This window comes from Anas acuta, chromosome 27 (genome assembly GCF_963932015.1).
Source record: "Anas acuta chromosome 27, bAnaAcu1.1, whole genome shotgun sequence".
Taxonomy (NCBI): Eukaryota; Metazoa; Chordata; class Aves; order Anseriformes; family Anatidae; genus Anas; species Anas acuta.
This window is the reverse complement of record NC_089005.1, coordinates 4,286,897-4,295,895: the sequence shown is the minus strand read 5'-3', so window position 1 is coordinate 4,295,895 and position 8,999 is coordinate 4,286,897. Positions and strand designations below refer to the sequence as shown.

The 8,999-nt window shown below is 67.8% G+C and overlaps 2 protein-coding genes across 3 annotated transcripts; one reads left to right on the top strand and one right to left on the bottom strand.

Moving 5' to 3' along the window:
- Positions 1 to 56: 56 nt before the first annotated feature.
- On the bottom strand, positions 57 to 2,303 carry CIAO1 (cytosolic iron-sulfur assembly component 1). Its single transcript, XM_068662420.1, has 7 exons — positions 2,165 to 2,303; positions 1,543 to 1,691; positions 1,347 to 1,458; positions 1,179 to 1,267; positions 884 to 1,085; positions 692 to 779; positions 57 to 605 (listed from the first exon to the last, which is right to left on the bottom strand). Exons 1-7 carry the CDS (start codon positions 2,301 to 2,303, stop codon positions 365 to 367), a joined length of 1,020 nt encoding a protein of 339 aa, XP_068518521.1. The 3' UTR covers positions 57 to 364.
- Positions 2,304 to 2,432: 129 nt separating this feature from the next.
- On the top strand, positions 2,433 to 8,374 carry TMEM127 (transmembrane protein 127). 2 transcript variants are annotated; one of them, XM_068662414.1, is made up of 3 exons: positions 2,433 to 2,700; positions 5,585 to 5,749; positions 6,617 to 8,374. In XM_068662414.1, the coding sequence occupies exons 1-3, from the start codon at positions 2,433 to 2,435 to the stop codon at positions 6,922 to 6,924; spliced, it is 741 nt and encodes a 246-aa protein (XP_068518515.1). In that variant the 3' UTR covers positions 6,925 to 8,374. The 2 variants fall into 2 exon arrangements, with proteins under 2 accessions (XP_068518515.1, XP_068518516.1); XM_068662415.1 differs by lacking the exon at positions 6,617 to 8,374 and adding an exon at positions 5,877 to 6,591.
- The last annotated feature ends 625 nt before the right edge of the window (positions 8,375 to 8,999 follow it).

Below are 8,999 nucleotides of genomic sequence, written 5' to 3'. Positions count from 1 at the left end.
CCCCGGGGCCAGGCAGGGTGGTGACAGCCCCAGAAAGGAAGAGCCGAGCTGGAGGCTTTGAGCAGGGCAAGGATTTATTGAGCACAGAGCAGGAGGGAGAAGCAACGCCCTGGGGGTGTCTCCCTGAGCCTGGCAGGGGGCTGCCCCACTGTGCGTGTCCCTGGGGAGCGCGGCAGGACCCCCACAGCTGGCAGGCTCCTTTCTGGCCCCGCCAAACCTCCCAGCCGCAGGCTGCCAAAGGGCTGAAGTCCAAGTGCTGCAGGGAGGTGGGATGCAGGAGGTTGCCCACCCCGGCCCCGTCCTGCTCTCCTCAACAAGGGGCTTTGTGGCCGGCACCGCAGCCTGAAACCTCTGGGGAGGGCTCTCAGCACACTTCGGGCCGCTGGTACTTCCAGAAGGCGATCTCGCCGTCGTCGCTGCAGGAGGCCAGCAGCCCCGGCTCCTTGGGGTTCCAGGCCACGCAGTTGACGTCCTGCGAGTGCGCGCGGGGCACGTGTGCGGTGAGGCTGAAGGTGGGCTGCTGCGGCGTGGACGAGGAGCTCTCCTCGAAGACCCGGATGGCGTCGTCGCCGCAGGCCGTGGCCAGCGCCCCGGTGAGGTGGCACCTGCAGGGGGGCAGCACAGGGGGGTCAGCCCCGCTCCCCCCAAAACCAAAGGGAACCGAGGGAAGCGGGGCCACGCCGCCACGCACCACGCCACGTCGTAGATGGTCCTGGTGTGGTAGCCCGACAGGTTGCAGACGCACTTCCAGGTGGGGTCGGTGCCGCTGCACGCCACCCCTGGGCGGCGGGAGGAAAAACTCAGCACCGGGGGCGAACCGAGCAATGCCCCGGGGGCTCGGACGCGTTCCCTGCCGCTTCTCACGGGGCCGAGGGGCTCTCACCTTCCTCGTTGCCCGGCTTGTACTGCTGCCAGATGCGCACCGTCTTGTCGTCGCTGCAGGACGCCAGGCGCTCACCGCTGCGGTCGAAGGCCAGGCTCCACACGGTGGACTCGTGGCCCTCCAGCGTGGCGCAGCACACCCAGTCGTCCTCCTCCTCGCGGTACAGCTTCACCGTGTCGTCGTAGCTGGCCGAGGCCAAGAGCTGCGGTGGGGGGGCGGGGGGGGGGGAGCAAGGGGCGCTGAGGGGCCGTGCACCCGCAGAAAGCCCCCAGCCCCTCGTTGGTGCTGCCCTCACCTCCTGGTTGGGGTGCCACACCACGTGCTTGACGTCCTGCGTGTGCGAGTTGAGGACGCTGACGCACTCGTACTCCTCCTCCTCATCCACTGCGGGCACAGCGTTAAAGCATTGGGGGGGGGGGGGGGGGTGGCAGCACAGGGCCCCCCCCGGCGTTGTCCCACTCACCTTCCCACACCCACACGCTCTTGTCGCGGCTGCAGGTGGCCAGCAGGTTGCCCGAGGGAGCCCAGGCCACCGATTTCACCTCGTTCTCATGCCCCTCCAGCGTGGTGACGCACTGCGGAGGGGACAGGAGGGAGGGGTCAGGGCGTGCCGGGGTGTGTGTGTGGGGGGGGGACACAGGGACAGGCGGGGGCCGCACCTCGAAGCCGTTGTCGCCCTTCTTCCAGATGCAGGTGGTGGCGTCGAAGCTGGCGGAGGCCAGGTAGGAGCCGCAGGGCGACCAGGCCACGCGCCGCACCGTGCGCTGGTGCCCCTCGCCCAGCACCGCCCGGCACGCCCAGCCCGGCCCTGGGGGGGGGGGGGGGGGGTGAGGGGAGGGGGTGAGGCCTCAGGCCCCGCCCACCCCCACAGGCTCCACCCCCACTGCCCTCAGGCCCCGCCCTCTCCCTGCCTTTAGCCCCGCCCCTACCTTTAAGCCCCGCCCCCCCTCCACATGACCCCGCCCACACCGGGCCTTTGACCCCGCCCCCTCACCTCCCATCGCCCCGCCCCCAGCCCTGTGGCCCCGCCCCTTCCCCAGCCCCTCCCATGGCCCCGCCCCCACTCCCTGGGGCTCCTCCCCACAGCCCCTCCGTGGCCCCGCCCACCGCGCGTGGCCCCGCCCCCTCCCATTGCCTCACCATAGGCCCTGGCCACGCCCCCTTCCAATGACCCCGCCCCCTTTCCATAACCACGCCCCATTTCCCCTGGCCCCGCCCCTTCCCATAGCCCCGCCCCATCACTCCTGGCCCCGCCCCCCCGGTCCCGGCCCCGCCCCGCACCTTCCCTGGCCCAGAGCCGCACGGTTCGGTCCCCGCCGCAGGACGCCAGGAGGCCGCCGCCGGGGCTCCAGGCCAGGAACCAGCAGCGGGCCTCGGGGTGCGCGGCCACCCGGCACAGCGGCTGCAGCGCCTCCTTCATGCCGCCCGCCGCCGCCGCCGCCGGAAGCGGAAGTAGCCGCGCTGCGGGGCGGGGCCGGAAGCGGAACCGGAGCGCGACCGGAAGCGGAAGCGGAACCGGAGCCGGGAGCCGGGGCCGGGGCCGGGCGCCATGTACACCCCCGGCGGGCCGGGGCTGCCCGGCGGGCGGCGGCGGAGGGGGGCGGCGGGCGGCGGAGGGGCCGGCGGCGGAGGGGGGGGGCTGCCGAAGCAGCCGGAGCGGAGCCTGGCGTCGGCGCTGCCCGGGGCGCTGTCCATCACGGCGCTCTGCACGGCGCTGGCCGAGCCCGCCTGGCTCCGCATCCACGGCGGCACCTGCGGCCGGCAGGAGCTCGGCGTCGCCGATGTGCTGGGCTACGTGGAGCCCGAGCTGCTGCGCGGTGAGACCGGGGGCACGGGGAGGGACCGGGAGGGGAGGGGAGGGGCAGGGGCAGGGCCTGGGGAGGTTAGGGCCCGATCCTGGGGGGTTTAGGGGCTGATCCGGGGGCTTCGGGGCCTGGGAAGGGGGTTTGGGGCCGGTCCTAGGGGTGTAGGGGCCGGTCCCGGGGGTTAAGGGTAGGTCACCGGGGTTTAGGGCCTGATCCCGGGGGGTTTAGGGGCTGATCCGGGAGCTTCAGGGCCTGGGAAGGGGGTTTGGGGCCGGGAGAAGGGGTGTAGGGTCCAGTCCTGGGGGTTAGGGGCTGGGGAGCAGGGGTAGGGGCAGGTTCCAGGGGTTTAGGGCCTGATTCCAGGGGGGTTCGGGGCCAATCCCGGGGGTTTAGGGTCCGATCCGGGGGCTTCAGGGCCTGGGAAGGGGGTTTGGGGCCGGTCCTAGGGGTGTAGGGTTCAGTCCTGGGGGTTAGGTGCTGGGGAGCAGGGGTAGGGGCAGGTCCTGGGGGCTTAGGGCCTGTTCCCGAGGGTTTAGGGCCCGATCTGGGGCCTTCAGGGCCTGGGAAGGGGGTTTGGGGCCAGGAGAAGGGGTGTAGGGTTCAGTCCCGGGGGTTAGGGGCAGGTCCCGGGGGTTTGGGGGCCTGGGAAGGGGGTCAGGGAGTGGCCCTAGGGGTGTAGGGACTGGGCTACGGGGTGTAGGGGCAGATCCTGGGGTGTAGGGGCTGGGGAACGGGGGTGGGTAGGAGCTGGTCTTAGGGTGTAGGGTCAGGCCCTGGGGCTGTAACAACTGGGGGACGGGGGTGTAGGGCTCGACCCTGGGGAGTTAGGGGCCAGGGAAAGGGATGTAGGGGCAGATCCCAGGGTTTTAGGGGCCAGGGAAGGGGGTTGGGAGCTGGTCCTAGGGGTGTAGGGTCCAGTCTCGGGGCTTTAGGGGCCTGGGAATGGGGGTAGGGGTTGGGGGAAGGGGGTTAGGGACTGGCCCCGGGGGTGTAGGGACTGGGGGAAACGGTGTAGGGGCAGATCCTGGCAGTTTAGGGGAAGGGGGTTAGGAGCCGGTTCCTGGGGGTGTGGGGTCAGGCCCTGGGGGTGTAGGAAGCAAGGGGAGGGGGTTTAGGGGCAGATCCTGGGGGTTTGGTTTGCTCCCAAGGGAAGCAGAGGGGCAACGCTCATCCCTGCTCCCTGGGGACAGCGCCAGGACCTGAGGGGACAGCGCGGAGCTGGGATGGGGAGCTCGGGGTGGGTGTCGGGGTGGGACCTGCCCCCAGAGGTGGTCAGGAGCTGGGGGGGGCTCCCGGGGGCGTGGGGGCTTCTCCCGGCTGAGGCTCAGCACGGCTCGGACACAGCAACCCCAGGGAACGCTGCGGGGTGGGGGCAGGCTGTGCCTTGAGTGATGGGGTCAGCTTTGGGCCCCTCCCTGCAAGAAGGGCATCGGGGGCCTGGGATGCGCCCAGAGCAGGGCTACGGGGCTGGGGAAGGGGCTGGGGAAGCTGGGGGGGGTCGGGCTGGAGAAGAGGAGGCTGAGGGGAGACCTCATCGCTCTCTGCAACTGAAAGGAAGGGGGGGGGAGCTGGGGGGGGGGGCTCTGCTCACAGGGAGCTGACAGGACCAGAGGGAACGGCCTCGAGTTGTGCCTGGGGAGGTTCAGGTGGGAAATGAGGAGACATTTCTGCTCAGAAAGAGCAGTCAGGCACTGGGACGGGTTAATTTTTGGTGGTGCTGAGTGGAGGCGGCAGCAGGGCTGCGGGGGGGTCCCCTCCAGCTCGGGTTCTCCCGTGGGGCAGCCTGGTTTGAAGCTCCCCGTGCTCCTGGGAGGCCCCAGGTGCCCCCCGGGGCAGACAGACAGACGGACAGACAGACAGACAGACGGACAGACCACTCGTGCCCGCTGTGGTTTTTAGCCAAGGTTCCAACTTCCCCCGGGATCCCCCCCTCGCTGCTTCTCCTTCGGTGCTGGAACCTGAAGTGCTCGAAACCTCCCCGCAGGGACTGGGGAGCCCCAGAACAGCTCGGTGGGGAGATAAGAAGGGGAAGAGGGGAGCAGCTCCCTGCCCTCCCGGCACGGAGGGGTTTTGGGGTGGCCGTGCCATGCCCAGCAGTGGGGGCATTTGGGGCGCACGGTTCCGAGGGACTCGTGCCTGCCCTTTCCTTCTCCCTCTCCCCCCCCCACGGGTGTTTTTCTGGCACAAACCCACCCGGTTTACCCGCGTGGGATCACCCCCACACGCCTTTAGGGCAAACACCCTTCGTGTTTGTGGGGTCAGCACGGCGCAGAGCCCCAGTGAGCTGCCAGGAAGAGGATCCTGGCCCGTCGGCACGCTAATTTCCACTAATTGAAGGGTTTGTCCCCAGACCGGGTCAGGTGCTGCTGGTAAACAGCTCCCAGGGAGGTGACTCCTGGGGAGCCCAGCCCAGCCCGGGGGGGGTCCGGCAGCACCTTGGCTGGCCCGAGGGGGTAAATGGGGGTAAATGGGGTTGGGTTCTGCGGGGTGAGGCTGGTGGCACCGAAATGTCACGGGGAGGTGCGGGACCAGCTGAGCTCCGGGTGGGAGCTCCCCGCAGCGGGGCTGGGCGCCAGCAGGACGCGGTGTCAGAGCAAGGAGGTTCCCCAGTGAACTCCCAGTTCATACAAAATAAGGAACCTGCGCAGCCCTGTTGGGAGGCGTTCCCGCAGCTTTCATTTCCACTACCCCATAAAACGCCCTGCCTGCCTGCAGCGTAGCAAAGGTCGGGTTTATGGAGGGCACCCAGAGGTGCCCCGCACGCACAGCACCACTTCTCCGAGGAGAGCTCTGCGGGGTGAAACCCCCGAGCCCGTGGGGGCACCGGGGAGGGGTGAGGTCAAGAGGGCAGCTTGCTGGCTCCGTGGCCGTGCTCAGCAGCCCCGTGTCCCCGCAGATTACTGCATGAACCCCCAGACCGTGCTGCTGCTCCGCGTCATCGCCGCCTTCTGCTTCCTGGGCATCATCTGCAGCCTCTCGGCCTTCCTGCTGGACGTCTTCGGGCCCAAGCACCCGGCGCTGAAGATCACGCGCCGCTACGCCTTCGCCCACATCCTCACAGGTAGCGCGGGGCAGGGCTGTCACTGCGGCTGCACGGGGACAACCCCAAATTCCCTTCCCTGATCCGAGGAAAGGGGTTTTCGGCTCGGGGCTGCGCTGCCCAGCCGATGTGCAGAGCTCTTCCTTAGCTCTGGCTGCAGCCAGAGCAGCCTCGGAGCCCTCAAGGGCAGCTCCGGCCTCCAAATCGGAGCTAAATCCTGGGGTCAGAGGTCAGGGATGGACACCAAGCGCCTCCAGATGGGCACGGAGCGGTGAGTTCTGCTTCTCAAAGGGCTCCCGCGGCGCAGATCCGTGCCCTTGTGGGGAAGGTCGGGTGCTGTGAGTCACCCTCAGGAGGTTTACGTCCCCTGAGCCCTGCTGGCACCTCGGAGCGCTGAGCTGCAGAGCCCACGGCGTCAGGCTCAGGGCACCGAGGTGTCCGTGCAGCTCCTTCTGGGTCACAAAATCCCTTCAGCTTCGTGGCCTCGCTGCTCCTCCTCCCTTCTCATGAGCCGGGCGAGCTGGTTTGCTTCCTCAGAGCCACGCCAAAGGAGCTCCTTTATTTTTCTGCTGCTTTTCCTCCTCAGCCCAGCTCCCCCCAGAGACGGGGACAAACACCCTTAGCGCAGCGCCCAGGCTTGCAGCGAGGCGCTGAGCCTCTTCTTTTCCTCCCTCCTGTGATGAATTTCAGACTTCGGGTACATCCACAGGCTGGGCAGGCTCTTTTTTACCCCAAATACCTCCCTCTCTGCCTGCTCCACTCCCCTGGCAAGCAGAGCACGGCCATGGGGGGGCTCCTGCCTTAGCCACAGGTAAATTCACTGAATTTATTTCTCCGTCCCGGTGCCTCAACCGCTGTCCTTCCCCCCCCCGCCCCCAGCACCCCCAGTCCTGCAGTGTGCCACCGTCATCGGGTTCTGCTACTGGGCCTCGGAGCTGATCCTGGCGCAGCAGCAGCAGCACAAGAAGTACCACGGCTCCCAGGTCTACGTCACCTTCGCCGTCAGCTTCTACCTGGTGGCGGGGGCCGGGGGCGCCTCCATCCTCGCCACGGCCGCCAACCTGCTGCGCCACTACCCCACCGAGGAGGAGGAGCAGGCCCTGGAGCTGCTGTCGGAGATGGAGGAGAACGAGCCCTACCCGGCCGAGTACGAGGTGATCAACCAGTTCCAGCCACCCCCGGCGTACACCCCCTGAGGCCGCCGCGGCTCCGGGGGGCGGGCACGGCTCCGTGCCCCCCGGAAACTTGCCCTCACCCGGGGGCTGCCGGGACTGCTTCGCCGTGGGGGCGCCGTGCTGGCTGTCCCGCGCGAAGGACTGCTTTTAGAGTTGGATTTAGAGACGGGGGCGAGCCCCGAAGCCGCCCCCCGAGCCCTCCTTCCCGTGTTGGTGCGCGCAGAGAGGCGCCGTGGGAGAGGGGGGGCCCGCAGCAGCCCCAGCAGGGGGGCAGGCACAGCACCACCTCCCCGGCACCGCTCCCCTCCTGCGGCTCGTGCCCGTGGGGCGCGTTTTGCACTTTACTCCTGAGGCTCGCCGCCCGCCGGGGGTGCTTCCAGGACGTCGCCGTGCCCGCGCTGAGCTTGGCGGGGGGAGCACCCAGCACCTCCCCAGGCTGCAAACCCAAGGAAAATCCTGAGGTTTTTGTACGGTGCCGGCCCCGAGAAGCAGCACCGAGGTGGGGGCCTGCGGCTGTGGCTTTTATGCAAGTTCCTGACCTCCGTGGAAATGGGACCGGTCTGCTTTTCGCTCCCTTTTCATGGTTTTTCTGCCCCGCTTTTAATGAATTCACTCACTGCCCCGCTCCTCCGCAACCCCGAGCGATGCTGCCGGGAGCCGCACGGTGCCGAGAGTCCCGCAGCCAAACCCAGACGGCAGCCAGCAAGGAGAGCAGCCTTGTTTTGGGGCCGTTTGGGGCAAATTGGGGCAAAAAAGCTGCGCGGGGTGGGTATGGCAGCCCGGGAGCAGCGGGGCGGCTCGGCAGAGGTTCGGGGGGGCTCCAGGAGGAGTTTTAGGGCAGGCACGCTGCGCGATGCTGCTCCCTTCTTCCAAATACTCCTCACCCCGTTCCCTGCCCCCAGCTGCTTCGTCCCGCTTGCTCCTCTTCCTCCCACCCCTCACCTGGGCAGGATTTGGCCACCCTCTGGGGCTTGGGATGTGACCGGGGTGGCTCCGTCACAGCCCCAAAACCATCGGGGCTTTGTTCCGGCCACCAGCAGCGTCATCTGAAGGGTCCAGCACAGCCCCGGTGCCGTTCTCCCCGTCCCACCACCCCGCTGCTGCCCCCCCGGCCAAAAATAACCAGGTCTGGGGGTGCTGGGGTGTCCGGAAAATGATTTGGGTTCCCCCCCATGCCCCGACCCCGGCGCCTCTATGCAAGGGAGGGCTCGTCTGTAAATAGTCTTGTGCATAAACACTGTATTTCTGTAAAAACCCCAAAAAAGGAAAAGGGCGCGATGCCCCCACCCTACTAACAAACGTAGCTCCAGGAGGTCGGGGCGGGACGCGGGGAGGTCCCCGAGGTATCGGGGTGGGGGGTGGGGGCCATGTGCCACCCCTCTGTCACCGTCCCCGTGTCCCCCACACCCCGCACCTCGGCCCCATCCCACGCCCTGCCCTTTTCCAGAGGAATAAACCCGTGTACATAGTGCCCGGTGCCTGCCTGCGCTTTGTTCCCAAAACCAGGGGTGGGGGGTTTGGGGCCGGGTTTTATCCTAAAGCTGGGGGGGGGCTCCACGCTGCTCCCCCCTTGTGCTGCTCTGCACCCCGATAAATATCCCCGCTGTCTGCTGCTGTCCTCCACCCCAAAAAAACGTCCCTGCCATGCACCCCACTTGGCAGCCCCTCCTAAGTCCCCCCCCGATCCTTGCGCCCCTATAAAGGCCTGTGCTGCCCTGCCCCATGCCCTGTGTACCCCAAGAAATGCCCTCGCCTGCGCCCCGTTGCCCTGCACCCCTCTTAGTGCCTGTGCCAGAACCCCAAGAAATGCCCCTGGACTGCACCCGCTGCCACGCACCCCAATAAATACAGGCTGGTGCCCCCACCCCAATAAGTAAAGGCCTGTGCCCTCTGCACCCCAATAAGCACAGGTCAGTGCTCCCACCCCAATAAATAAGGGTCTGAGTCCCCACACCCCAATAAATAAAGTCCTGTGCCCCCATATCCCAATAAAGTCCTGCCCACCCCAATAAATAAAAGGCGTGTGCCCTGCACCCCCATAAAGGGCTGTGCCCTCAGCACCCCAATAAATAGGGGCCTGTACCCCCACACCCCAA